At 50.9% G+C, this 27807-nt stretch overlaps 13 protein-coding genes across 13 annotated transcripts; 6 read left to right on the forward strand and 7 right to left on the reverse strand.

Moving 5' to 3' along the window:
* Window positions 1-389: 389 nt before the first annotated feature.
* Window positions 390-1335, forward strand: M437DRAFT_58802 (glutaredoxin; the record flags this gene model as incomplete). Its single annotated transcript, XM_041023459.1, has 3 exons — window positions 390-653; window positions 783-951; window positions 1007-1335. The coding sequence occupies 3 exons, from the start codon at window positions 390-392 to the stop codon at window positions 1333-1335; spliced, it is 762 nt and encodes a 253-aa protein (XP_040875790.1).
* Window positions 1336-1833: 498 nt separating this feature from the next.
* M437DRAFT_78779 (ribosomal protein L6) lies at window positions 1834-2590 on the reverse strand (the record flags this gene model as incomplete). Its single annotated transcript, XM_041027051.1, has 3 exons — window positions 1834-1887; window positions 1976-2457; window positions 2545-2590. 3 exons carry the CDS (start codon window positions 2588-2590, stop codon window positions 1834-1836), a joined length of 582 nt encoding a protein of 193 aa, XP_040875791.1.
* A 2369-nt stretch (window positions 2591-4959) lies between these two features.
* M437DRAFT_58745 (uncharacterized protein) lies at window positions 4960-7273 on the forward strand (the record flags this gene model as incomplete). The annotated part of the gene is made up of 2 exons (XM_041023447.1): window positions 4960-5054; window positions 5152-7273. The coding sequence occupies 2 exons, from the start codon at window positions 4960-4962 to the stop codon at window positions 7271-7273; spliced, it is 2217 nt and encodes a 738-aa protein (XP_040875792.1).
* Window positions 7274-7587: 314 nt separating this feature from the next.
* M437DRAFT_88306 (uncharacterized protein) lies at window positions 7588-8184 on the reverse strand (the record flags this gene model as incomplete). Its single annotated transcript, XM_041028795.1, has 1 exon — window positions 7588-8184. One exon carries the CDS (start codon window positions 8182-8184, stop codon window positions 7588-7590), a length of 597 nt encoding a protein of 198 aa, XP_040875793.1.
* Window positions 8185-9176: 992 nt separating this feature from the next.
* On the forward strand, window positions 9177-10073 carry M437DRAFT_58698 (uncharacterized protein; the record flags this gene model as incomplete). Its single annotated transcript, XM_041023439.1, has 2 exons — window positions 9177-9774; window positions 9832-10073. 2 exons carry the CDS (start codon window positions 9177-9179, stop codon window positions 10071-10073), a joined length of 840 nt encoding a protein of 279 aa, XP_040875794.1.
* A 204-nt stretch (window positions 10074-10277) lies between these two features.
* Window positions 10278-11739, reverse strand: M437DRAFT_58559 (kinetochore protein nuf2; the record flags this gene model as incomplete). The annotated part of the gene is made up of 2 exons (XM_041023418.1): window positions 10278-11573; window positions 11635-11739. 2 exons carry the CDS (start codon window positions 11737-11739, stop codon window positions 10278-10280), a joined length of 1401 nt encoding a protein of 466 aa, XP_040875795.1.
* A 322-nt stretch (window positions 11740-12061) lies between these two features.
* M437DRAFT_69700 (ammonium transporter) lies at window positions 12062-13625 on the reverse strand (the record flags this gene model as incomplete). Its single annotated transcript, XM_041025326.1, has 3 exons — window positions 12062-13421; window positions 13475-13557; window positions 13614-13625. 3 exons carry the CDS (start codon window positions 13623-13625, stop codon window positions 12062-12064), a joined length of 1455 nt encoding a protein of 484 aa, XP_040875796.1.
* Window positions 13626-14918: 1293 nt separating this feature from the next.
* Window positions 14919-15576, reverse strand: M437DRAFT_58686 (acyl-CoA N-acyltransferase; the record flags this gene model as incomplete). The annotated part of the gene is made up of 3 exons (XM_041023436.1): window positions 14919-15017; window positions 15080-15209; window positions 15278-15576. The coding sequence occupies 3 exons, from the start codon at window positions 15574-15576 to the stop codon at window positions 14919-14921; spliced, it is 528 nt and encodes a 175-aa protein (XP_040875797.1).
* A 643-nt stretch (window positions 15577-16219) lies between these two features.
* Window positions 16220-17520, reverse strand: M437DRAFT_58645 (dual specificity protein phosphatase 12; the record flags this gene model as incomplete). Its single annotated transcript, XM_041023429.1, has 3 exons — window positions 16220-16964; window positions 17111-17332; window positions 17471-17520. The coding sequence occupies 3 exons, from the start codon at window positions 17518-17520 to the stop codon at window positions 16220-16222; spliced, it is 1017 nt and encodes a 338-aa protein (XP_040875798.1).
* Window positions 17521-20959: 3439 nt separating this feature from the next.
* M437DRAFT_13921 (uncharacterized protein) lies at window positions 20960-21538 on the forward strand (the record flags this gene model as incomplete). The annotated part of the gene is made up of 2 exons (XM_041018736.1): window positions 20960-21066; window positions 21124-21538. Coding segments are annotated over 2 exons (522 nt in total), but the record flags the coding sequence as incomplete, so codon positions are not given.
* A 1319-nt stretch (window positions 21539-22857) lies between these two features.
* Window positions 22858-23427, reverse strand: M437DRAFT_78788 (DUF1742-domain-containing protein; the record flags this gene model as incomplete). The annotated part of the gene is made up of 1 exon (XM_041027052.1): window positions 22858-23427. One exon carries the CDS (start codon window positions 23425-23427, stop codon window positions 22858-22860), a length of 570 nt encoding a protein of 189 aa, XP_040875800.1.
* A 263-nt stretch (window positions 23428-23690) lies between these two features.
* On the forward strand, window positions 23691-25147 carry M437DRAFT_58648 (argininosuccinate lyase; the record flags this gene model as incomplete). Its single annotated transcript, XM_041023430.1, has 2 exons — window positions 23691-23739; window positions 23796-25147. 2 exons carry the CDS (start codon window positions 23691-23693, stop codon window positions 25145-25147), a joined length of 1401 nt encoding a protein of 466 aa, XP_040875801.1.
* A 200-nt stretch (window positions 25148-25347) lies between these two features.
* Window positions 25348-27242, forward strand: M437DRAFT_58554 (DUF647-domain-containing protein; the record flags this gene model as incomplete). Its single annotated transcript, XM_041023417.1, has 5 exons — window positions 25348-25605; window positions 25734-25797; window positions 25931-26079; window positions 26197-26385; window positions 26517-27242. The coding sequence occupies 5 exons, from the start codon at window positions 25348-25350 to the stop codon at window positions 27240-27242; spliced, it is 1386 nt and encodes a 461-aa protein (XP_040875802.1).
* Between the last annotated feature and the right edge of the window lie 565 nt (window positions 27243-27807).

The following is a 27807-nucleotide window of genomic DNA, read 5'->3' on the forward strand; positions in this document are numbered from 1 at the left end:
ACCAGACCCTGGATCCGCACAACGGGGAGGCTCTCACATTTCATCGCAGCCGCCCCAATTGTGCATCATGAAGGTTCTTCTCCTGAAGATGAAACCCTGGCCATGGTACGAAATAGCATGTATGTAGGTTCAAGGAGAAGGAGTTGCTTTCAGCTTGTACGAAAGCACAAAGATTGCGGAGAAGGGGTTCAGCCCAATCAGGGGGTCGCTTCGCTGACTTGAGCTGCCCGCCGTTGCACGACATTGGCGCAGACAGCGACTGCTCCTCACTCTGTCTTGTAACCGAAGAGCCTGTCGCCAACCATCATTACTACTCGAGCCATCGAGTGCTTTTCGTCTCCCATCAACCTGGTGCAGCATCCAAGTGATATCAACCTGAGCGCCTGACCATGCCTTCGCAACGCCGGGTCAAGGTCTTTGCCCTACTGGCAGTTCTGGCTGTCCTCAGTTTCATCTATCTTTCTTCAGCTGCAGCATCGACGCGATCAAGTCCCTTCTATACAAACACAGCAAATGCTCTGAACACAAAGCACCAGGAAGCACTGGACCTTGAGAACCATCAAATCATCCACGAGGCCGCCGAGAAAGCCGAGAAAGAGAAGGAAGCCGCCAACATCCGTGATCCTGATCTTGCTGCCGTTCCCGGTCAGAAGGTTGGGAAGGATCAGAAGCCATTCGCCGTCGACGTCGAGGAGGCTGCCGAGAAAGCACAAAAGGTCGCCGATACCGTAAAGGAGGGTGCCAAAGATGCCGTCCACGGAGTTGTCGATGCCGGCGACAAGAGCGTTGCCGGCAGGAAGATGATCAAGGGAGAGAAGGGACTGAAGGACGACGGCGTGGCAAAGGTTGGAAACACAGGAGCACAACATGCACAAGCCGCAGATCCCGACGAGACCGAAGAGGAGCACAAGGCTGAGGTTGAACTGGACTCCATCTTGAAGAAGAGCCCAAGTACGTCTCGACCATTCAAGGTCACCTATGTTTGAACGCTGACAGATGCATACAGTCGTCATCTTCTCCAAAAGCTACTGCCCTTACTCGAAGAAGGCAAAGGCTATCTTGCTTGAACAGTACAACATCGTGCCAGCCCCTTACGTTGAGGAGCTCGATCTTCACCCTCTGGGCCCTCAATTGCAAGCAGCGCTTCTGAAGACCACAGGCAGACGCACAGTCCCTAATGTTTTGATCAACGGAAAGAGCATTGGTGGAGGCGACGATATTGCAGGCCTGCACGAGAATGACAAGCTGATTCAGCAGATCAAGGACTTGGGAGGCAAGCGCATCATGGAGGTGTCAAAGGCCGAGCCAAAGGCAGCCCTCAAATTCAGAAGCTAAATTGTTGACACAACCTGAAAAGTCAAGGTAGAGTAAATACCTTTTGTTTATTTAATGTCACTCGACAATCTTTCTTATTTGGATTTAAGCATGGGAGGCACAAGTTTTGGCAGATATACCGGGACAGGAATTTAGAAGCAAGAAAATGGGAGGGTATCAGTTCCTTCTTGAAAGACCATGTACAGGAGAATACATCAGGCGCAAAGCGAGTATCTGCTCTTGTGCACCGAACGGGATCTGGGTGTCTATGAGGCGTAGTTTTCGGTATCGAACAAGTACGAAATAATTCAAAGCACTTCTGGGCGCTCGAGTTTTGGCGGGTATAAGACGAGACGAGACGTTCAGTGAACAGAACAAGGAGTCTTTTTCTTTTGAAGTCGTTAATGAAATTTTGGTCCGCGAAAAATCTGCCCGTTTTCATTGAAGCGCTACGCAGCCCATAGTGCAGCAAAGTCCCCTGATCCGTCTTTCGCCAAAGTTGATGAAACAAGTTTTCGCTTAAAGGTCCTCGACAATGTTGCCACGCTCCGAGACGTAGAGACCGTCCAAGAACTGTAGGGTATGTTAGCCAGGCGTGTTCCGAGTCTTGCAGTGCGGCAGCCGTAGAGGATGCGCAAGGCAGAGGTAGAGGCGTGCGCACCTTTCTGATATCCTTGTTGCGGACTCTGCAGATCTGCTGGATGTCGGCAGCGGATTGCGAGACCTTCTCGAGGTCGTTGCCGGTGAGCTGGAGCTCATCCTTGACGTTCTTGGAAGCCTCAACCTCGACACCGTCGGCCATGACGACGCGGCGGACGAGCTTCTCGCCCAAGAAGTTTCTGATCTCAACCTCCATGCGGCCAGTCTCGTTGTTCTTCTCGATGTTGACGTTGATGGGGAAATGGGCGTAGACGTAGCGCATCTTGTACTTGTAGCCCTTGGTGACACCAACGATCATGTTGTAGATGATGGTGCGGACGGTGCGGAGAGCGGCGACGTTCTTGCGGGCACCGTGGTGCATCTCAATGTCGATGACGTTCTTCTCGGGGTGCGAGAAGCAGACAGCCAAGTGCTGGAGCGACTTCTGGAGGGTACCACGGGGGCCAGTGACGGTGACATTTCTGGTCTTGATCTCGACCTTGACTGCGCTGGGAGTCAGTCCAAAGCGCTCTCATTTCTCGGTGTCCCTCTCTCGTTTCTCAAGGGCCATCTTCGCAAGCGCAAACGTACCACCGTCGGGGATGGTGAGAGTCTCCTTCGAGTGGATGTACTTCATTTTGGCGAAATAACTGGATTGACGGGTGTCGAAGGGATGTGGTCGTCGCTGGTCGTCACTTCAAACGGATTCGTTCGAGTTGCAAAGAATTTCAGACAGCCAAGCGAGCTGTGTGGGTTCTTGGCGCGACTGGTCCGAGCTCATCAGCAGCACGTTTGGCTGTCACGACCATTTCCTTCATCATACGAGCACAAGAACATCAAAAGACATGAGATGATAATCAGAAGACGAATACTGAAAAAAGTTTGCTGCCTGAAAACGACGTCTAATTTCTCGCTATTGTTTTCTGGCAAGGGGAGGTAGCGATGGCTGTAGTGTTTCGCTCCTTCCGTACGCTGTTCACCATCTCTGCACGTTCTCACCGAGTGTCTACGTACTTCCCATTTTCGCGGCCAAATATATTCTGTACTGCTTCGAAGGTCAGAGATGTGATCCTCCATGTAATGAGAGTCCTGAGCAAAAAGAATGGCAGCCTGCCTAGTCTCGTGTTTCACTTTTTGTGTAGGATCAGCCATTGCTGTGAATTATATCTGAGCTGGACAGACATCTTCGTCTTGATCTTCAAAACATCAAAGAACTCCTTGATTCTACTATGCACCACCTTTTGTGTATCGCAAGGATGTCGCGCATTTTATCGCAATGGATGGTTGGTAAGTTCAAGACTCCAGAGGCTGGTGGCTGGGAAGGTCTGTGCTGGTCGAGCAGCCGAGTACAAATTCCGCTGCGTTCCCGCTCCGCGATATTCTTCTTCTCTCCTCGCGCATGCGAACCTGTCTTTTTGGTGCGGCGAAGTGGAGATTCCGCTCTCACTATTGCCCCGATAGACGGTCAAGGACGCATGCGCCGGAAAAGCAATACCTAACAAGACGCCGAGGGACGAGTATTCGTGCTCTACTCCAGTCCAGCGTATGAAGGTCACCGTCGGAGGACGACTATCGGCCGGACGAGGTCCGCGCGAGAAAGTCTCGACGAGAAAGTTAGCAACGCTGTTGCAAAGGATCGTTGGCGTTGTCCTTGTGCGACAGGACTCGAGAAAATCGACGATTCTTGGTGTTCAATGCCTTCTTGGAGGACCTCTTTCTGCGGACCACTCGAAAGTTTGAGCGGCCTGGACGTCCATATTTCTTCTGCCTGAAGACGTTCAGGCAGTTTACGAGTCGCTGTGCCAGACATGCAACACAGAGACCGGGCTATGTGCCTGAGGGCTTGAGTGCCTGGGTTGTCATACCCGAACCGGCCATCGTGCCAGCGGCTTGAAATGCCTGGATGGGTTGTTGTGCCCAGTTTGGCCTGTGTGCCAGAGAATCAAATGCCTGGAAGGGTTGTTATGCCCGATATTGGTCTCGGAAATCGCAGAACGCAGGTTGACCACTTGCTTGTTCGCTTCCGACAAAGATTTCAGAGGGCAGGAGAAACTTGCGCCGAGGTCTACATATGACTATGAATTGAAGTTACCGGTGTACTGGCCTGTCCTCGTCAAAGGACAAGGGTTGATGGTTGCGAGCTAGGCTCGCCCTCCCCAATTCAAGGATTGAGTGGTCATGCTGGATCGCCTCTCGCGAAGATGATGATCCTTCGACACGACGAGAGGGCAGAGCCATGACACTCCAAATACGTCAATGCAAGAAATGCAAAGATAGAGCTGTTCCTACCGGCGAAGAGAGACAAGAGGATCCTGAGGTGGTGGTCTTGCCCGCTGTCCGCTTCCTTCTGAGTTTCGCTCGAGGTATACAGGCTTATGATTATCCGACCTCGTTAGAGTCAGCGTTTGACTCTCTTGAAGAGTCCGCGGCTGAGTGTTGAGGAGACGCGCCTGCCGACTTACAAGGAGAAGTGACTCCGATCAGTCGGGCACATGCGGTCGAACAGGAGTCAACCTGTCTAAAAAATCACTTCAGCGAATGCTCTCACACCTTTACGCGGTGCTGAAGATGAGTACGCCAGTCGAGCGGAAACCAAGATGAGCAGCACCCCGTTACATCAGTATCGCTTGCCAATACATTATGTTGTGCTATGAGTGTTTTTGTAGTGATCAATTCAACCATCGTTCCTGCATTTAATTCCTTCTTTCCCTGTGACGTCTACATTACCGTGTGTATATGATGCATTTGCGTTGCAACATACCCTCTTCTCGCTCTACCATTGTTGACACAAAGCAGAAAGTGACATGCCTTGATGTTCAGAGCAAAGCTGCAGAAGCAAGTGATGGTCCTTTCACATGCAAGGGAGCTTCTTCCCATGTCGAGTCCGAGTCGACCTTGGCGGATGAAGCCGCATCATTTTCCAGCAGTTGCTCTCGAATAACATTTTATTTCGAAGCATTCCGACACACAACCATGCCTTAACGCGTATCTATCTGCTGTATCACTATGGCAAACAAAAAGGGCGCAAATGCGCACAACAGTCAGCGCAATGCTGCGTCTGGCGCATCTTCAGCATCTTCTTTGATCATATGCCGTAATAAGTGAGTAGGTGCTGTCTCGTCTGCTAAACTGTTTTTCTTTCACGCTCTGACCCTGCTCCTGTGCTTTCTGAAGCTATGGCTGACTTATCGCATACAGACATTGGCGATACATCTCATCCTTTCACGGCCCATGGCTACAACTACCGCCCGAGATCCTGGATTCGCTTGCTCACCAGAACTACACACAACCACTACCGAGGCTGATAGATCCTGCTGTCTTCTATGATGTAGTCAAGATTCGACGCGCAATTGACGAAGCAACAGAAGACGCCGTACGCGCTTCCAATGGAATGTCGACTACTGCCATGAATGGCTCGCTAAATTATCTGGATCCTTTTGGACAAGGTGGACCACAAGCCCCCAAGATGAGCAAGGAACGAATATACAAGATACGCCAAAAGGCTGCACGATTGCTGTCTAAAGCTTATGCATTGGACGAGGTTGCTGCGAGTGTTGCGACCATGCAATCCGCATCTTCTCTAGAGGAAGTTGCTTTGCATGTCCTCAGGCGCGATCAGACCGACACAGAAGCCAAATATGTTCATTTCTTCCATGAAAAGATTCCTTCCAGGATGATGGAGCAGTACACACCTTTGGAGCCACTGGACGATGTCATCCTGAATCTGCCTTGGGAAAAGCAAGGTGCTCCCTTACGCACTCGCGCACTCGTTCAGATATTCAAGGGTCAGTTCGAGGGAGCCGCAAGTGATTTGACGCTCGGGCTCAGGATAGCACAAGAGCTTAAGAAGATTCACAGACCTGGAACTGATCAATTGGTGTTGGCAAAACACTACAAAGAAGAGCAAGATCGTTGGAACAAGAATGGTAGGGATTGGAGGCAAGTGCCACAATTGAAAGAAGAGGACCAGCCGAGCAGTTTGGAACAGCAAATGCTGTTCAATCGAGCCGGAGTCTACCTCAGCATTGCATGTCAGAACGTTCACGCTGCTCTGGACGGTTTAAAAGAAGCGCGATCTAGGGACGAGGACGTAGGAAAAATTCCCATGTCACCGCAAGAAAAAGAGGCTCATCAAGCTAGACTTGATGCGCGCAAGATTGTCAAAACTAATGCGAAGAAAGCCCTCAAGGACTATCTTGCTTTCCTTGGTTACTTCGACTATACACCTGGTCTACCTGTAGAAATCATCGATGAGATCACTCGCAGAATCAACGACCTGACGAACGATAATAAACAAACGACTATCCATCGCAACCGCTTGCTAGAGTGGAACAGTCACTCATCTTCAGGAAGAAGTAGCCCCACGGTAAGCTCTCTCTTTTCGCATCAATCGACTCAAACCTCGGATTCTGGCTTGGAGTGGGATGCAAATGGATGGCCTCGCATTCCACATCGAAAAGTGTACCCTGCTTCAGCTCTGTTTGCCGAGAAGCCGCTATCCGATCTACCAGTTTTTCCTGTACCTGAGAACACGAGATTAGACGACAGTCCGTTGTCAGTGAGCAACTATGAAGCCGTCACATATCATCCTCTTCTCACCGATGCTCTACACTCATTACTGTTGTGTCACGCCCTTATGCAGACCTCTCCAACCGAGCTTCTACGACACGCCCATAATGCTGCTCGTCTTGCGCGTCTCGCAGACGGCTATCCCATTTTCCAGGCCGCTCGGTCGCCAGCAAGAGCTGATTGGATTGAGGTTTTGCGACGTGCCAACAACTGGATTGGGTTGTCTGAATCCTGGCAGGTTCTATGTCAGCCAGCTCCTCTGGCAACCCAGCCACAGCCAGAGCCCGATGTTACAGTAGGTGCGCAGAACGGTACGGTAACCGCCAAACACAGCATCACAGAGACAGAGGAGCAGAAGCATGAGCGTAGAAAGCGAGACGCCATCATTGAAGCCATGGGCGACGAGCGCGTAGTCGACGAAGAAACCTTCCAAAAAGCCGTTCGTGCTCGCGAACGTAGAGCGATGGAGGATGAAGAAGGAATCAGTGGGCCTTTGCACGACGTAAACGGCAACAATCGCGGCGCTTCTGTTCATAAACGCTGGGCACAAGATGATGGTAAGGAGTATCCGATCTCGACTGAAAGGGCTGAAGCTATTTGTCGGTGGATCAAGGAGGCACCACGCAGCATGGGTGTCAAGAAGAAGCGGCCTGTCAAGAAGAAGAAGGTGCCCGTTGCGAATGGAACGAGTGCAGTGATTGATGGGTTGAAGAGTATGCATGTGCATGAGTCTTCTGAACAAGTTGACTGATCAGGTGGTGTTCTATTTCTCCTCTTCTTGATGAGCGGATTGTTCACTTACTCCGCTAATGAACATTGAAATAACAAAAAGCAGACTGCGGTCGCTGAATCACTATACCGACTCCATTGCCCATGCATGTCTTTTACCAATTTGGTGCATAGGACTGTTGTCAATCATCGATATTTTGACATCACGATGAGTTGTGTTTAACCAGCAAGATACGAGTATGATATATGAGGTAGATTGCGCTATGCAAATAACTAATGCTATCGTCTACAAGAAAGAGCCAAATAATAGAGTCCATGATGCCAGCACCAAAGACTCTAGTTGTACTCCCAAGCAGCGGGACCCTCCTTCTTAACATCACTCGCCAAAAGGTTAACCAAAGTACAAGCATTCTTTCCAGTCTTGCCGTTTTGTGTGATAGCACCCTTGCTGTCACGGTACTCGAGCCAGATACGGTAAGCCTTGTCCGTGGCATCCTCACTGCACAGCCAGAAATCATAGAACTTGGCCATCTGGTTCTGCGGCGAGATTTCAAAACCAGAGAAAGTAGAGCCAGAAGGTGCAGAGGCGGAGTGGGGTTGTGTGTAAGTGAGCAGGCCATCAGGACGGATGTAGACTTGTTGACCGCCGGGAACTTCGGTGTTGAGGTAGAGAAGACCGTTTCCTGACGAGGTGAAGGATGTGCTGTTGCCGGCTGGGCAGGGGTTTACGTTTGAAGGGCACGAGGTCGATGCGTTCTTGCCGATCCAGAAGGAACCGCCAGAGGCTTGGATGGGGCCGCTGAGGGGGCTGTTGCTGAAAGAGATGTCGAGGGTGAATGGCTTGGCTGGGTCGTGGCGAGCCTCGAGGGGTGCTGCCAGAGTGGAGGAGGCAGCGGCCAGGAGGCCGATGGTGTTGGTGATGGTGAACTTCATGTTGTTGATTTTTGATGTGATCGTAAGGGTAGAATGTATGAGGGTTTGAAGTATTGGTTGTATGTTTGAGATTGCTAAGGAGGAGTATGTGTAATGGAGAAAGACGTTCACAGTGCATGGCTCTTGACTTATATAATGTTGCCCCTTCGCCTCTGGAAGTCAATCAAGGAGCATGCTCCACGCTCAGCACCCACCTCGTGTTATTTTTGGTGAACTTTACTCTCGAGTTGTAGATCCGGTCAAGAACGGTCGAGAAGCCATATGGATATTTCACATTTTCAGGGCAAGAGTCATCTCGGCAGACGTCGAATCCGTATGGAAGCCGACGGCAACAGGCCAGGTGATCGTCTTGGTCTCTACGACGTTGCACTTCTTGGCCGATCAACAGGCCAAGAAAACTTTCGTACTCAGAATAGAAACACTATAGCATCATGGTGCCACTTTGTGACTTGAGGTTCCGCAAAACACTTTACCTACGACCGTAACATCTGAGTAGCATGCTGCATGCATGTCGCCTGTGACGATAGTGGATGCAGAAAGTGAGGGGAAGAAGGTTGAAGAGATGGATGAATAGGGTCCGGCCCGAGGAGGATGTGAGGGAGAGCTTGTGTTCTCAGCATGACGGCATGTAGTTGCCGATTTATTTTCGCTCATGACCAAGACCCTCTACTCCAAGGACGTGCCATCGCATGAACAAATATTTTTGCTGGTCAAAAAGACAGCTGAAGTGAATGATGTTCTTTCGCAAAGATGTCGCTGGAAGGATGCTGAGTTGAGCACGATCTGTCTAAAGATGCAATGTGGAGAAGCATAGATCTCGTGTACGTCATGACAGCCAGCTCGATCAGAATATCAATCACCTTTCTATACACCTCTTCCTCTACCATTCAATTCTTTGACCTCAAGTTCATCTCTTGCAGAACAACACCGTCACGATAGCTTCCAGAATCGTCCCCCGTCTTTCCCTCCTCAGCCGTCAAGCAACCCGCACAATGGCCACAACATCCTCGACCAACAGCCCCCAACCCGCACCCTGGAAACAGGCCTTCCTCAAAGACCTCGACAAGCTCGACTCTCCCGAATTCGTCTTTTCGTCTTTGCACCCTGCCCCTAAGGATTCACCTACACCATACCTGCCTCGCGCTCGTTACTGCATCTTCCGCGGTTTCTGGGCCGAGCTGCCTGAAAACAAGCACAATGAAGCTCCCATGAACCCCAGAGTGTACGAGTCGGAGATGCCGACTTTTACCTCTGATGTCCGCATGATGAAGATTCCTCAGCTTTTCAGTTCGGGAAGTGGACACGCGGAAAAGGAAGAGCAGATGCAGGGAAGTGGTGGCGGTGGTCCTTGCGAGGCTGTCTACTGGATCAAGGAGACTGGTGTGCAGTGGAGATTGAAGGGTGAGGCGTTTGTTGTCGGTCCTGATATTGAGGGTGAGGGTGAGCAGAGCAAGGAGAGCAGTGGTGTGAGAACCGTCAAGAGCGAGTTGGGCAGCCGTATGAGAGTCGTGGATGAGGGTAAGCAGGGAGAGTGGTCTTGGAACAAAGAGCTCACTGCTCACTTTGGCAACAACTCGCCTGGTTTGAGAGGTATGTTTGGCATCGCACGATGTATTCGCACAGTTCACTGCTAACTTCGTCACCAAGGTTCTTTCAAGGCTCCCCCACCTGGCCGTCCTACATCCGAGCCCTATGATGACAAGAACCTGGCCCTCGGCACAAAGGTTGAGGACCTGAACGATCCTGTCGCAAGAAAGAACTTCAGAGTCGTCGTCATCAAGCCCGAGGAAGTCGAGCAGCTCGACCTTAGTGACCCTACAAAGGCACGCAGACAGGTCTACATCTACCAGGCTGATGGATCCTGGAAGCAGGAGGAGCGCTGGCCTTGAGCGTCTCATAAATGCATCATGATGAGAAACGTAGCATGCATATAAACGACTAAAGGAAAGATCAAAACAGATATCATAATGCAATACAATCATGTTCATATTCAAGTTCAATCAGCCACCAACGCCAGTCATCCAAGGGGTATATCAAGCGAAGAAAAAGAACAGAAAGAGAAAGACGAAAAGGAAGCCCAGCCAAGCCCGATCTCAAACCAAGCTCTGCTCCATCTCGGTGATGTAGAGCTTGATGTGCGACTCCATCTTCAGGTACTCCTCCTTCGCACTCTGCACCTCCATGTCGATGTTCTCCTTCAGATCCGCCATCTTCTTCTCCGTCTGCTCGATCCTGATGCGTCGTCTCTCAACCTCCTCGCCACGCTTGCGTCTCTCTTCGCCCAGCTCCGAGTGTGTTTGCTTGAGCGACTCCATGCGCCTTTTGGCTTCTTCAGCCTTGGCTGCCGCACCTTGTCGTAGATTATTTGTGCGTTCTTGGATGTTGGCGAGCTGTTTGCTGAGCATGCGTTCTTGACGCTCAATCTCGCGCACGTTGTTAGAGCGCTCCGAGAGAGCGTCGCGGTGTTTGTTTGCTCGTGACGCTTCTTCGTCCTCCTTTCTCAGTTCGGCTTGCAGGTCTTCAAGTAGGCGGCTGAGACCTGTTACATCGCCGTGAAGCAGAGTGAATGTGTCGGTACTTGTCTGTAGGGCGCGGGTGCGGCGGTCAAGGCGATCAATCTCGGCCTTGTCTGCGGTGAGGTTTGCGTTGAGATCACGAAGGGCCGTCTCGAGGGCTGCTGGACTTTGCTGTGTGTATGGGCGCAACTTGTCGGCTTCTTTGCGGACATTGATGGCTTGTGTTTGCTTGTCCTCGAGGGCTTGCTTCAGTCTGCTCTGCTCAGACTTGACGCGGTCCAGCTTTTCGGCCACCTTTTCCTGGCCTTTCTTGAGTTCTAGCAGGCGAGCCTTGAGCTCGCTGTTCTTCTTTTCCTTGTCACGCATGGCTTGCTCGACATTCTTTCTGTTGCGCTGCATTTCCTGCAGCATTTCTTCCTTCTCTTGATTCGAGTTGTACAGTTCTTCAATCTGAGCCTTTGTACGCTCGGTGCTGTTGAAGTATTCATCGATGACCGAGGTCTGCGACTCGCGGAAACGGATGAAGTTGATGACATATGAGAAGATCTTGACCAGGCGTGGGTGTGTGGGTTTGTACAGATCCTGGAAAGTAAAGTCCTTGATGCCACACTCGAGTAGCAGACGGCGCAAAGTGACAAAGAAACCCATGAGGTCGCGGGTGTCGGCTGTGAAGATTCTGTCCGGGTCGTCGCCGCACAAGTCGTCTGCTGCAGCCTTCATGGCAGGCGCGACAACTTCGCGCGTCGTGTTCATCAACAGCTCGGCCAGCCATTCGAAGACTTTTTGGATCTGCTGTGGATTGGGCTTTTGCAAGTCTTGGATGGTGAAGGGGATGCCAATGTCGCTGATGCATCCCGCAATCTCGCGATCGGGCTGTAAACACAGACTCGTTAGCAGTGTTCGTCGACTGTCGGGCAGAAAAGGCAAGACTCACCAGTGTCATGAAAGCATCCTCATTGTCTTCCTTGCGAACACGAGGCTGACTTGAAGGTTGCTGGGAGCCTCGCGGCGCCATGCTCATGCGTCCGCTGTATGCCATGGTCGTTGTCGTTGTCTTGTTGTGTCGTTGTTGTCGCAAAACTGGACTTGACTGAAAGTCTTCGGCCTCACTTTGTGGGGTAGTAAACAAACCCGTCGCACAGGCCAACTGATAAGCTTATGTCAGGGTCGCCCCCAATCTTCAGTTTTCATGATCATTCCATAAGATACAAGATATTTTGACATGGCGATATACATATTGTAGGGAGGTTGCATTAAGAGTCGTAAGTAGAGGTAACAACGACCGTATATCATTCTATATGGACTTTCGGCTAAAGAAAAGAAAAGAATAAAGCTAACATGTTATCAAGCACTCCTTGAGTCTAGTCTCTCTTTCCCATAGAAACAGTCGTGGTCTCGTTGGGAGTCATGGTTCCTTCAGGACTCTGAGCAACACCGTGTGTGAAGGCGGTTGGGCCCGACTTCATGACATCAAGGCCAGCAGGGCTAAGATCCCAGTTGTCCATCTCTTCGTCAAAGAACTGGTCGAGATCGAGTCCCCTGATCTCAGCCTCCCTGTCAACACGCAGGTGCATGCCGGGAATGTACTTGAGGATCATGAGCAGGATCCAGCTGACAACGAATGAGTAGGCAGAAATGGCGCCAATCTCGGCAAGCTGCTTAGCAACCTGAATTCCGTGACCGTTGTAGGCACCAGGGAAGAGAGAAGAGCCGTCGAGAGCAGAGATCGACTGGTTGGCGAAGATACCAGTCAAGAAGGATCCCATGATACCACCAATACCGTGGAGCTTGAAGACATAAAGACCATCATCAATGTGAAGCCACTCGTTGATGTCTTGCAGAAGAGCACAAACAACGGCGGTGATGAATCCGATCACAGCTCCGAGCCAAGGGTTGACGAAACCAGCAGCAGGGGTGATGCCAACGAGACCGGCAATGGCTCCCTCGCAAGCACCAACAACGGAGAAACGTCCCTTGTGGCGAATGGCATCGACCATGACCCAACCAATTACACCAGTAGAGGCAGCAACCTGGGTGTTGAAGGCAGCCATCATACCACGAATAGAGGCGTTGAGGGCACTACCACCGTTGAAACCAAACCAACCGAAGACAATCAGGACGGTGCCAACGAAGACCAAGGTCGAGTTGTGAGGCTTGTGTGTTGTGTGGTGATCCTTGGATGTGCGCTTACCAAGAACCATAGCGTAAGCCAGAGCTGCCCAACCACTGGAAATGTGGACGGGACCACCACCAGCGTAGTCGAGCGAGGGAAGCTTGGCAAGCCAGCCATTGGCATTCCATGTCCAGCAGGCAATAGGACAGTAGACAATGGTGCACCAGCAGAAACCGAAGATGAGTGAGGGAAGGATGCGACCACGCTCGAAGGCACCACCGACGACGATCTGAACTGTGCAAGCGGCGAAGAGAAGCTCGTAGAGACAGAAGACGATTTCAGGGATAACAGCACTGCCAGGTGATGGGGCAGCAACGACATTCTTCAATCCAAAGTTGGCAAGGTTACCAATGAAGGGACCAGCGGTGCGGGAGAAGGCAAGACTGTAACCCCAAAACATCCATTGGAAGGTGACGAGGGCACACACCATCATACTCTGGAAGAGCAATGACAGACCGCTCTTCTTGTGTGCCAGACCGCCATAGAGCAGGCCGATACCAGGAATAATCAAGTATACGAGGAAACCGCAGACAACGAGGTAGACATAGCTAGTGTATGGGTTAGTGGTTGCGAACACTGCTCTCAGATGACTTGGGCTTACTTGAACTCGAGGCCTGCATATTGAGCGTTGACGTTGACCTCTAGAGGGTTGCCTCCAGAAGGCTCGGATGCGTTGTATACGGGCTGTTGATGAGATGTTAGTATATTGCTCAAGGCATTGGCTGTGTATGTGGACATACTGCTGACGACATTTTGTTGCAGCTGAAGCAAGTACTGCCAGTTCACAGGCAAGCAGTTCAAATTGAGTTCGAATATGAGAAGGATAAGAACTTAGAAAGGTGATATGCTTGAGCGGACCTGCAGGGTATTTCTACCTTCATGCACAACCCCGTTACCGGTCAACGATTCATTTATCCCACCACATTGTGATTCAAAAGGATTCCGATATCTCTACGATTCATCCCGTGTTCCAAAGACTATCGATTCATCGCCTGGCATCCTACAGTGGGATACACTCGCCAAGAGATAAGGAAACCAGAGACAAGGCATACATTCCCAGGGCAGCGTTTCGGCTCTCTGAGTCTTCCTTTGTAACGTTGGGGACTGTCGAAAGATCAGGCTTAGTGCGTACCTGGCGGCTTGAGGTTACCGACTTTCTATGACCTGTTGGTGCAGGCACATGGCATTGTTGGCTGTACAAACGAGGTCCCAGAGATAAGGATCCTTCCACGAGGCGCTCCAGAAGGCGCGCTAGCGATGGATATAGAAAGCCGTTTCCACGGCCGGCCAAGGTGATTCGTTGACTAATTTCGTTTTGTACTCTTTTTCATTCGGGTACAGATGCACCATCTGTTGGTCACCAGAGTCGGACAGATTCCAAGAATTAAGATGTGTTGGTTTCCTTGTTGTTTTGTCAGCAGAGTTGAGAGGTTTCGTCGAAGCACAGCGTGAGATTCGCTGATCTGACACGGCCGCATGTGCCCAGCTTTGATCAACGAATTCCTCGGTCCATCGGGACAACAGAGTCAATCTCCAACTTCGAACTCTATGTCCATCAAACCTCTCCCGACAGACTCCGACATACATCTAGACCTGAGGGACAGTGACAGACTTGACATGGTGTCGAAGAGATTGAGTAAAAGATTTCACAAATAATAAGCATGCGATGTTCTACATGCGACTGTTGGGTCGTAGACTGCTCCGCCTATCAAACAGTGCGACTCTCTTCGTGCAACATCCCCCTCTAGGCATTGGTGCATTACTTCTCAAACAGTCCTTTCTGAGAACAATGCAGCCCGGCGGTGACTCTGTCCACATGGTGCAACAATCCTGCCAGGCCCAAATTTGGGATCCGACTTGGCCAAATTGAGGGAATGTCATCTCTGGTAAAGTCGTGGTGTAATTGTATGTGTCAAGTGACATGCATTATATCGTAAAGAAAGAGATGCCTCGATCATAGCTCGTCAGAATCTTACCTGACATGTCCATGTGTGTTGTTCCCCTTTTGAAACGCCCAAATCTTGGAAATGCGAGACTTTGTTCATCTATGATCTGTTGTAGTAGTGAGCCATTTCTAGACCGGCGCGCTTGAAGCCACACTTGACATAGAAGCCCTCGTTGGCCTCTGAGCAGTCGAGGATGGTCTGCAGATTATTTATCAGCATGCTAGTACGTGAGCCAGACTGTCACAGGCGGAAGGACCAACCTTGTAGCACCCAACCTTCTCGGCAACATGGTCTAGTGCCTGGATGATGCGGAGACCAAGCTTCTTGCCCTGTTGATCCTTTGCGACAGCAATGTCCTCAATGTGACCAACCTGCCCCAAACTGTGAATACTGTTGTCGGCATTGTCAGTGCCAATGTCCTTGTGTCACTTCCAGTGCTCTTTCCGTGCGAGACTCACAATTTCTTCTCAACAATCAAGGCACCAGTGCCGACAATCTTGTTTTGGCCATTGAGAATGACCAATATGTGGTAGCCACCTGCACCCCTCCCTAATGTGCCAGACGCCTTCATCTCTTCGAAGCGTTCATTGAAATCTTGTTCTGAGACGTCACCGACAGTGGTGAGGACGGCAAGCACGTCTAAAAAGCCGGCGTGGTAGTCATTCTTCTGCAAGGGACGAATCGTGTAGCCCTCTGGTAGGGCAGCGGCGACATCAGACGAGATGAGATCAGGCGAGAAGAGAGAACCGGAAGACATGGTGTTCAAAGGTGAGAGCAATCGAGGAGAGTTGTGCTGTACCAAGACTCGTGGGGAGCTGATTTCGGTCGATGTTGGTTAAAGAAGTGTTGTTTAGGGCTTCAGAGGTCAGGTTCAAGTGGTTGTACCTGGATGACCTCGAATTCAAATAAGTGCGGTCGTGGTTTCAGGAATGTTGTGTTTGTCGAGATTTTGGGCGAGACACAACAGCGACCCTCAGACAAGCTTCCCCAGAAAAACAGCTTGAGCCTCAATGCGCCCAACGAGTCTGTTCCTGCAGCAAAGCCAAATTTAGAACACAAAGCGCTTGGTGACTTCTACTCTGCAGAGTAAACATTCGGTGAGTCGATACTTTGATCCAAAAAGTAGCTGCTGTTCTGCAGCAGCAACTCATACATGTTACCGATGACTTTTAGATCTGCCATTGATTCTTTGACAAAGACATATCGCTAGCTTCAATAGTAGCCGAACCATCAAGGTATCCTAAAAAGATGAAAGGGTATCATGAATGAACGTCATGCACTCTTGGTTGACCACGTTGCCAGCCTTGGTCTCATGATCTCAAATTGCTTCAGATCTAGCTTTCCAATTGCTGCGTGGTTTGACATTTTGCTACAGATACCCATCTTAAGAAGGTCGTGGCTTAGAGATTGTTGTGTCCTGGACCTCTTGGGACTGGGACAGCCGTTGCCGGCATACGAATGCCCATAGCGCTAGGATCAACAACCCGCTTCTTCGCCTCATCTATTCTGCCTTTTGACAGACTGATAGCCGGCACTATCCACTCTCCACAACTGCATCGCATGCCCTGCCATGCATACTTGCCTACGTTGGCTTTGCATTTGGCATTGGGGCATTCCAACCTGCCCTCCACTTCCCCCTTCTCCAGTTCCGGTCTCATCCAGGATAGAGGGTCTAGGAAGTAGTGCGTACAAGAATCAGCCGGACCGCGTTGAGCCTGGTGCGGGATCAAGAATTGCGAAGTTGCCAGGGTGTGTCTACCGATCCTGTCAGTACTCCAGGTCGAAGATGCCAAAGAATGCGTGACTTGCCTGCACTTTCGACACCGCATGTCAAAACCACTTTCGTCTTTTGCTACTACATGCTCATCTTCGAAGCGAATCTTCTCTGCCTCTGGTGCCTGCCCACATGCGCGACTCATTTCTACCTCGCGCTGGTAGATCCAACGCTGATATGTCGGTGTATCCTCCACATTCTCGGGTGTCTGCATCTCATGATAGAGTTCCAGCTGCTTCATAAATCCTTCGTTAGGCTCACAAAGCGGTCTGCTCTGTCGTATTTGTTCCAAAGCTTCGGAAGGTGATATGTGGTATTTCTGCATCAAATACGCAATGACGCATGTCGCAGATCGTGATTTTCCCATTGCACTATGTGTCGCTCGTTAGTCTTGCTGCCTCTGCCAAACGATACGAGATTCGCGTTAAACAGCGAACAACTCTGCACTCCGCTCTTTCGCATCCTTTGAATTGTGGATATTGAGATGCAGGTAGCTGAACATCTAAGGATTACTTACCAGTGTACAAGAACTGCACCTCCAGAAGCAAGACCATCCTCGATAAATTTGGTAGCGGCTGGGAAGTGCTCAAGCAGATTCTCATCTTCAACATCGTCGACTTCGACCACCATATGCTTGTACCCTTCAAACAGCTTCTCCTCTAGCGGTAGCCTCAACACAGATAATACATGCGTGATGCCGGCCTCAGCGAGTTGATCTTTGCGACGTAAAGTAAAGATACTGAGAAAAACGTCAGATTTCTTTCTTGCAATCTCTTTGGTTCTCAATAGGTCAAGAATAACCAAGAGAAAGTGTATTGCTCTTTCTTTGCTTATTGCCATGAAGAGAATTCGACAAGAAATATCAGATTTTACTCACCCTCCGATATAGAGCTTGAGGTCGCCGGGAACCTTGTCGAGCAAAGACATGCTGAGAGTCCAACGAAAGTTGCAAAAATTGAATTTGAGAGGGCGACTGTACTCAGTCAGGTAGTTTTGTTCTTAACGGACCACAGCAAGCAGGTCGTCGCCACAAGATGAATCGTCCAAAGTTGGGTTGTGCATAATTTTGCTTGGCACAAAGCATTGATTTCATAAAGACTGTGCACGACTTTCTGCCAGCCGACATCGCCGCTAGGTGTATGCATGCTTGTCTTCCATCACGCACTTTTGCGAGCGGAAAACTCCCGTCCTTGCTCGACTGTCCTTCACGAATCACGCTTCTTTTCCTTCCTTCGACACCCCTTGGTCACTGCTTCTCAGGGGTGAGCGGCTTTTTCCACTCCTAAGCAGTGGCACAGTAGGTCTGGCCCAGCCAAACACATGACTATCCACAGTAAAATCCACAACTCGATGCAAGCCATCGGACAAGCTTTGTTATCACGCTTGGACGAACACGGCGGTCAGACAGCTACTAGCACTGTTCGCAAAAGCATGAAGAAATTCTGTTGGTATCAGCTTGTAAGGGTCGTTCTTTTTGTGTTTTGCCGGATAGATTAAGTGGCTTGAATGTCAGTCCGTAGGGCATAAGGCGGCGTGGGACCACGAGTAGAAACATGGCTCTGGGTCGAGGTTACATGGCAACGTGACAGGAAGAACCACAGGAGTTCAAGCTTAACGACAAGCAGATTGGGCAACAAGACTCGAGGGTCGTTCCAACTCTAAGGACGACTAGCGAAATGTCTGTCTGTAGCTAGTCCTGAACAGCCTCTTCTACGTACACCCACACTTTTAAGCAAATACAGGAGACTTTTTCTATAGGACCAATCGTGCCTCGGAATATAGAATTCCACAGCCAAAACGTGGGGCATAGCAATAGTCAAGTGGAAACATGCACATGTAACGGCAAAGGTGCATACATAAGAACGGGGCTCTAGCAGGCACCTGTTCGTTTGGTGTACGTACCAGTGGAAGCCATAGTGCCAAGGAGTAAGTTTGGAGGAGATTCGGCCACCTTTTGCTCGCGCTTGGACTTTGCTGACTACAGAACGGCTGGAAAAGTAGAAAGTCGAAGCCATTTTAAGTAAATGTATGTCTTTACGCACGTAAATCGCACGAACTGGGAACCGTGAGAGAACGGGCGAGCGGTGCGTGACACACGGCAGAGTACGAACGCATCGCACGATGGAATTTCCAGAAGGCCATCGCGGAAAGGTTACGGTCTTGTGCAGAGACCCTGACAGCAGAGTGGGGAGCAGGCGCGTTCCAGACTGGGTGGTCTTGCAGCTAGGCACAGCAGTCTGAGAGATCGGCAAGAAGCGATGCCTGATTTCTGCTGGCGTGCCTGAAGAGGTGTGAAGGAGGGACGACTTGGACAAGGATGCGGCGGAGAGCAGCGCCTGGGACAGAGTGTTTTTGCATAGGGCTGATGGGAGCGACGTGAATCAAGCACACGCCCAAGCAGGAGTCCGAATCGTCCATCCGCCGCAGTGGGTGGATGCTTCCTCGACTCCTTTCTTTATGTAGCATCAGCTTACCCGGACACTTACTTGTACAGGCGTGTCCGTGTTTTGGCTCAGATTGTCTCTGCTCGCCGTACCTGTCCTGCCCTGCCTTGGCCTGCTTGCTCTGAACTGCCCCTCGGCCCCCTCTCTCTGAGCCAGCGGCAGTTGTCAACGCCCTAACTACAGCACCGGCTTTGCCAAGTTGCCCGCGGTGAAACGCTCTTTCCAGTTGTGCGCGCGCCCGTCCACGATGGATGGAACTCCTACCATTCGCATCAACTCACACTCTCACGACCACCGCCACTGTAGTCCGCCGCCGCCCTCCCGCCATTCGCCGCTGCATTCACTGCATGCGCCGGCGTCGCCGATGTCAATCCCCCATGCCGCACAAGACTCTCCTTCGGTGCCACCGCCCTTGCCGCCGCCGGCCAACCTGTACGAAGACTTGACGCCCCAAGCGCAGCAGAAAGAATGGGTTTTCTTCAACAAGGAATATGTCGATCAGCACTGGACCGATTTTGGCAAGGCCGCCACAGTTAGGCCCGGCTCGAGCTTGCTGGGCGGCAACAAGTCGCACACGCTCGATCAAGGCGATAGTCACTCGCAACATCATGAAGCAGATGCCTCCCGGAGAGGCAGCTCCATGTCTACCATCGCGCCGCCGCATCGCAATTCAGAGGCCATGATCGATCCTTGCGACAACGAAGACTCGAAACTCTCTGGCTACAGGTGTGTTATTCTGCCATTCTCTTCGTGTCACGGCGGTCGCATAAGAGCTGCGATCAAGTTGAACCTTCACGTATCACGCACACGGTTGAATTGCTCGTCATTGTGACTGTCAATGTGCAACTAGTTTGTTGATTGTTGATGTGTGTTCGGCTTTGCTCGCTCCACGCTCCAAGCCCGACCCGCCAGACGCCTCGGCTTTTTGAGACAAGACCATTTCACCGTTATGCCCAATTGCAAAGACTAACACAGTATCCCACAGACTACAAAGTGAGCGACAGCTGGAACAGAGGTCACTCAGCACTTCGTCGCAAGCTTACGATAGGAATCTGCTCTCAAAGATCGGCGGGCCGAATACTCCAAATAGACTTTCGTTATCAGGTGGCCCGGAAACCTCAGGCACCGTGTCGCCCGGAGCAGAATCAGGCGCAGAAACCTCGGCCAGGCATCTTTCGACCTCATCGTCCTCTCACTCTGAGAGACGTCACCCCTCGGTGGATAGCTCTACCTTCAGGTGGTCTGTATCCAGTGCTGTGTCGCCCGGACCATTCCGCAATCCCAACTTCAATCCGGAGAACAGCCGACCGACAGCATTGCGCCATTCGAGTTTTCAGTTTGACGACAGCTCGTCGCATCGCGGTAGTTATGATCAGTCTATGTTCCTGAATGAGGAGTTCTCTACAGAGGAGGGCCAGATGAAGGACCTGAACCTTAATGACCGCGACGAGTTCCAGCTTGGCGCAAAGCCAGGCATGAAGAGACGTGCTTCGTCGCCGCATAGAGATTCTTTACGCGAAGATCGTTCCTCTATCAGTAGCGCTCCGGGCGGTGGTGACCTATACACTCGTCGTTCTTTACAACAACAACAATATCCTAATCGTAATTCATCCATCTCGGCGTCGAGGTATGCGCCGAGTCATCATGGCTCAATATCTTCTGCCTCATCCTACAACCCACGCCACGGCTCATTGGCTTCATCTTACACACTATCTGTCGCTAGCAGTGCGACGAGCTATTCTGGACGTGTCTCGCCTGGCATGATGTCTCCTGCAATAATCGATCCGGATCTTGGAGCCATGGGCTACATGAATGCTAAGCCCCTGAACAACCAAAGTCCCGCGCCTCAGCAGATAATGCCGCCGTATACTCGTACTCTGTCCGACACACCGATACATAATCCTCTTCAGACTCCTGTTGATAGCGCGCCACCATCACGACACAACAGCTTGCCTGGTGTGCAAGGCATCTTCATTTGTGACTGTTGTCCCAAGAAGCCAAAGAAGTTTACTAGTGAAGACGATCTGAGGTCGGTCTTGAATGCTTTTGAATGTAGACTAAGCAATTACTGACAAGGTACAAACAGAGCCCATCACATGGAGAAGCAATACTCCTGCCTCTACTGTCCTAACCGCTTTAAGAACAAAAACGAAGCGGAGCGGCATCAGAACTCGCTACATCTACGGCGTCATTCGTGGTCGTGTGCAGCTCTCAACACAATCGAGACAGCTTTCCACACATCACCTACCACAAATGGAGCAACAGATACCTGCGGCTACTGTGGCGATGAATTTCCCAATCCACCAGACTGGAACCAGCGACGCGACCATGTCCTTGGGACACACAAATTCGGCGAGTGCAATCAAGCAAAGAAGTTCTACCGTGCCGATCACTTCCGCCAACACCTCAAACACAGCCACGCCGGCACGAGCGGGAAATGGACAAACATGCTCGAGACGACGTGCATGCGGGATGAACCACTACCACAACCAATGTCTATGGCTGGGAACGTGCAGCCGGCGATACCTATGATGGGGATGGCGAACACGGCGGGGCCACCCATGGGCGGCAAACCAGAGGTGATTGCAGAAATGCCGCACGAAGCATGACATTGCATGTATAGTGCAAAGAGGAGACGATGTTCACGCACGACTGGTGTGACAATTGAGAAGAGCTGACGGTGTGGCTCTAGCTGTAAGCATGGCTGTGACAAGACGGAGAGCAAGATGCGAGTGAACCTATCATTTCGCCGTGCATGCGAATAATCATAGAGAAGGCACAACGCTTAGAAGGTCAGCAATGACCGCAATCAGGGGAAGCTACCATCCCCTTGAGATCATACGGGATGTGGGTGGGCTTTTTGCATGGGCAAAAAAAGAAGTTCTGTTTTTCTTTTCTTTGATCACGACCAAAATAATATTCTTTCATGACTTTAGGGAGGGCTATGGATACAAGAGAGCTACTAGACCAACCAGTAGATATTCATCTTTCCTGACTCAACACAAGGCGCTCTAGGGGAACAAAATATTCAGATGACACGGCCATTTTGGCTATCGAGTTGTTTTCATTCGTTGTCTTTGATCTTATCCTAGTGACTCCTTTTCTCTCAACGTCCTTCGAACGCCATGGAAGTGATAAGAAAGTCCGGTCATGTCAACAAGGATAGAGGAGTAACGGAGATCCTTCATGGTCCGAGGACAAGCATGTCCGGTGGTGGCGTTTCTCTTGCGATTCGTGGAGTGCAGGAAGACCCCGGTTGTTGCTCCGACATAGAACTTGGATTCGGCCACGGACGAGTCAGCTTGTGTCTATTTCTCTCTTTGACTCCGACAACAAAGGTACGAATAACAAACATGGTGGACAGAACGTAAGCAAGAGGTGACATGTGACAAATATGTACGAGCACTTGCAGAAGAGTGTGTGACACCAAGTCTGCTGACCAGCACACCCTGAGAAACAAGCCTTGGACAAGACTCCAGTGCTCTGCATTGTATGGCAACGAGAGAGTCGAAGGATGGATAGGCTTATCTGGGGTACCGCAACGTCGGTACTGCGCTGGCCGGGGTAGTTATCAGATGCTGACAAAGGCTGAAGATGCAGCCAGACACCCAGCCCTAGTGCTGACATGGTCTTGGCACGTGGTGGTGGCTGTGAGATCAACAGGGCGTTCACGTTCCAGAGCAACGACCGGCTGTGCGTTCAGCAGTCAAGTGGCTCGAACTGTTATGGTGAGCAGGCTGCAGCTGCGAGGTGCCGTAGACTCAGGGCATGCGGCATTGGGTGGTTGGTTTGTCGATATCAGTAGAGGCGGCAGCTTGTCTCAAGGATTGCCAGTGGGGACCGAGGGGAACAGAGAGGGATTGCGTAGGCGCTCTTGGTTGCGCTTTGCAGCTTCGGCATTGCGCCTCTTCTCGAGTCGCATGTTGTAGAAGTGTTTCTGCAGCTGAAAGACTCGAGGTCCATCGTCGACGCCTGGCTTGGATGTGGACGAGGAGCCCTCGGCCTTGTCTGTCAGAGCCTTGATCTTGTCGTCCCTCTCTTTCTCATCCTTGTCATCCTTTTCTTTGTCCTTGTCCTTGTCTTTTTTATCCTTGTCCTTGTCGTTGGCCTTGTCCTTTTTCTGCTGCTTCTTCTTCATCTTCTCATCGTACTCTTTCTTGACAGCTTCGATCTCGCGATCCAGTTCCTCCTTCTTCTTTCTGTCGGCAATAGCTTTTGCTTCATCGTCGGTAGGAATGGCGAAATTGCGATCCTTGAGATGTGAAGGGCAGATGTAGAAGAAGTCCTTGCTGTCTGGAGTGATGAGGACGCTGGCCGAGGGTTTGTAGCAGATCATGCAGCCCTTTGCGGCCGTGTCGGCGACTCTGCGGTGGTACCAGATGTTCTCCATGGCTGCGAGCGGTGGTAGCTTATTGAGATTGTGCCAATGGCGTATGCTGAAAGATGGAGATGCAAAAGGTGGGGAGGGCACTCCGGAGGAAGCTGCGGTGGGCGAGATCGGACCGTCGATAAGCGCGATAAGGAAGGAGCAATTATGACTGTATGCAGCCATGAGCTCCACCATTTTTTTACCCTCTCGACTGTCAATTCTCTTTCTTGATACTACAATCTTATCTAACTTTGTGCTCCTTCAATCTCCATATCACCACAAACATGGCAGGTGCTCCTAGCAGCGAAAAGCTTTGGGGAGGTCGCTTTACTGGTAAGTTCATAGCTCCATACCGTGACAATCGACAAGGCAATTGACACATCCTACAGGCGGCCAGGACCCTCTCATGACTGCCTACAACGAGTCTATCTACTACGATCGTGCTTTCTACTCCCAAGACATTCGTGGCTCCATTGCCTGGGCCCGTGCCAACAAGAACAAGGGTATCTTGAACGACCAAGAGTTTGCTGAGATTGAGCGAGGTCTCAAAGAGGTGGAAGAGGAATGGAAGTCTGGCAAGTTCAGCATCAAGCCTGGCGTTGACGAGGATATCCACACCGCCAACGAGCGCCGTCTGGGCGAGATTATCGGCAAGAACATTGCTGGCAAGCTCCACACTGGCCGCAGCAGAAACGAGCAGGTCGCTGTTGACATGCGCATGTGGCTGCGTGAACAGCTCGACAACATCGAGTCTTTCCTCGTTGATTTCCTCAAGGTCATTGCTAGCCGCTCAGAGCAAGAGATTGAGCACGTCATGCCTGGCTACACCCATCTTCAGCGCGCACAACCCATCAGATGGTCACATTGGATGCTCTCCTACGGTCTGGCTTTCGCCAACGACCTCGAGAGACTTCGTGAGGTCAAGCAGCGTGTAAACCGCAGCCCTCTGGGCTGTGGTGCTTTGGCTGGAAATCCCTTTGGCATTGACCGTGATGCCATGGCCAAGGAGTTGGGCTTCGACACTCTCATCTACAACTCCATGGCCGGTGTCGCCGACCGTGACTTTGTTGTAGAGACCATGCAATGGGGAAGCATGCTCATGCTGCATCTGAGTCGCTGGGCCGAGGACCTGATCATCTACTCGAGTGCCGAATTCAACTTTGTCAGACTTGCAGACGCCTACTCGACCGGCAGTTCGCTCATGCCCCAGAAGAAGAACCCTGACTCGCTCGAGCTCATCCGCGGCAAGGCTGGTAGAGCATACGGTCAAATGGCAGGTCTGATGATGACAATTAAGGGCATCCCTTCAACCTACAACAAGGATCTGCAGGAGAGCGTTGAGCCTCTGCTTGACCACGTCAAAACCGTTGGAGACAGTATCCAGATCGCGACTGGTGTCCTGTCTACCCTCAATATCCAACCCAAGAACATGCTGGCTAGTCTTTCACCCGACATGCTGGCTACCGACCTTGCAGACTACCTCGTCCGTAAGGGTGTGCCGTTCCGCGAGACCCACCACATCTCTGGCAGAGTGGTCGCTCTTGCCGAGGAGAAGAGCACACCCATGGACAAGCTTTCGTTCGAGCAACTGAAGGGTGTTGATTCGCGATTCGAGCAGGACATTCTCGAGGTCTTCGACTACCAAAAGAGTGTCGAGATGAGAAGCGCTTCGGGCGGTACCAGCAAGAGCTCGGTCATGGAGCAAATCAAGGTCATCAAGCAGACTATTGAGAAGAATTAATGTAAAAGTCATGTAGAAGTGTAAATTAGCCTGTTGTAATTGTGTTCGCATATTGTCGAGACGAATCGGTTCTGATGTCCAGCTTCGAGGCGACCCTGTCCACAACCGACTCCGCTTTCGTGTGCTTGCCTCTGTACTTCCACTGTCACTTGTTCTTTGGTCTGCTCGAACTATTGATTACAACCCATTATCGCGCGACAATGTCCAAGCCAACACTCGAGTTGATCGAGACGGATGAGGCAGGAAATGTCGTAGCGACATACGTTCAGACGAGCACTGGCGGACGCAACGCTGCGAGGATAGACAGAATCATAACTCATCACAGCGAGTCAATCCAGTCCTCGCACTCATACCTAACACAGGTACCTAAGGGCTCTCAAAAATCGCTCAAGACACTCCTCGATGTTTTCCTTCCATCCGGATATCCTCAAAGCGTGACTGAAGACTATCTGCCGTATGTTGCAGCATTCACCAGGGTTAGGGCTACAGCGTTAACTTTGAGCATTACAGATATCAAATCTTCGTGCGTACTCAAATACCATACGACCGTAAAGAGATCGTCAGCCCTAATTGAATGTCATGACAGGACTCGCTACAAGCCTTTTCGAGCTCGATAGCTGGCCTCCTCGCGAATAGAGCAGTGCTCGAAGGTCAGTCGTTGCATATCATTATCGCTATCGGATCTTTGCTTCGTCGGATCTGAGAGCCTCCATCAACGTCACTTTCGCTACACGCGTTTTCTCTCCAGATCGAAGCATAAAATCTAATGAACGAACGATATAGGTGTTGGCGTAGGTGATGCCTCGGCGTCCGCTACCGGTGCACTCTTACTTTCCATACTACAAGAATCTTTGGGAAGGGTTGCGACGATCGGATTCGCTCACCGTTTCGGCAATTCCTTGGAGCCCGAATGCAAACTCTACCGATTGCTGGTATGTTGATGTTTTATGTTATACGAGCCCTTTCAATATGCTCTGAGACCTTTCTCACGTGGTTCTGCTTGACTCGACAGATCCCCTTGCATGACTAATTGGTACTTTCGTGCGTAGGCCGATATTTTCAATGACGCTGCTATGGTTCTCGATTGCTTGTCGCCTGTGTTTCCGAAACCGATGCGAGTTCTGATACTCGCGAGCGGCAGCGTCTTGAGGTCGCTATGCGGCGTTGCTGCTGGGAGTTCCAAAGCAAGTCTCAGTGCGCACTTTGCTCGATGGGGAAATTTGGGAGAGCTCAATGCTGTAAGTTTAAAACTCCCGACTCCTCCCAAGATAACTCTTCGGAGAATATCAATATTTGAAACGACACAAGAACTTAATCTTGCTTGGCGCACAATCACTAATCTTGGTACTGGTTTGCGCCTTCCTTCTAGAAAGATTCCAGTCAAGAAACTGTAATTTCACTGTTGGGCATGCTGGTCGGGTGTCTTGTTGTCAAGACCGTCACTACGCCGTTTGCTACTTGGACGACATTGTTGTTGCTGCTGACGTTGCATCTTGCGACAAACTACATGGCGGTCAGGTCGGTCTGCATGCGCACCCTAAATCGTCAGCGCGCCAATATCGTCTTTGCATATTTGCTCAAGTACGATCGCGTCTTGAACCCTAAGCAAGTCTCAGCCAAGGAGCGAATCTTCGAGCACGATGGAATATTGCGTGATGCGGATGACAAGTGCTTGGGCTACTGCAAAATAGGAGTCCCCGCTTATGAATTGTTGGAGCGTTTGGGAAGGACCGACAGGCTGACTAGAGCAACTAACATCCCGGATGGCCGACTACTGCAGCTTGTGGAGCTGTTCGAGGAAGAAAACTACATTGTCTATCTGGAACACCCGTCAGACACGACCTGCATCTTGTTGAAGAAGGGCAGTGACACTACGGCTCAGTTGAAGGCCTGGTACCATGCCCTGCTTCTCGCGCGGCAGAACAAGCAGGGGTTCAAAGGTGGGATGGATTCCATGGATGCGATACAAAGCACACTTGTGGCTGTAAGGAAGGACTGGCAGAAGGTCCAAGCAAGGCTCGGTGAAGCAGGTTGGGATTTGGAGACGGCAGCGCTGGAGACAACCTCAGGCTCGAGGGTGTCCATCCAGAGGTGAGGCGCAGGCACATGTTCGTACTCGTAGGGAATCTGGAAGTTGTTCCCTGTCCTTCCCAGCTTCAGCGACAAGTAGTCATCATCGACGATCATGAGATGTTTTAAGATACGAAAAGCTTATCCATGTGTCAAGAAGCACGTTTCTCATGGCTATGCAAAGGACCACAGATCAGTTGTTGTCTTGAGGCTTTGCGTATCGGGTGACGAGTCATACGAGACTTATGCCGAACCAATCACACCAATAGATCGTCGTCGATGGCACGAGACTCGAGAGCATGCGACGAGGGTACGGATCCGGTACGGACAAGAAGATTGGAGTCATGCTCCCGTCTCCGATACTGCAAACCAGAAAGTTAAGCTAGAGGCAGGCGTTTGATGTCCTTTGCCAACCTCTGCAGAGTCTGCATCTTCTGCAAGCCGCCCCTTGGATCCTTCGACTCCTTGTACCAAGGTAGACAGCATCTAAGTTTGCTCCGGCGCCTGTCAAAACATATCGCACACGTTTCACCGAATAATCCAGGAGCAGATTGCATGAAATTTAGGGAGAAACGACAAGACTCAACGGC

This window comes from Aureobasidium melanogenum (genome assembly GCF_000721775.1).
Source record: "Aureobasidium melanogenum CBS 110374 unplaced genomic scaffold scaffold_29, whole genome shotgun sequence".
NCBI lineage: Eukaryota > Fungi > Ascomycota > Dothideomycetes > Dothideales > Saccotheciaceae > Aureobasidium > Aureobasidium melanogenum.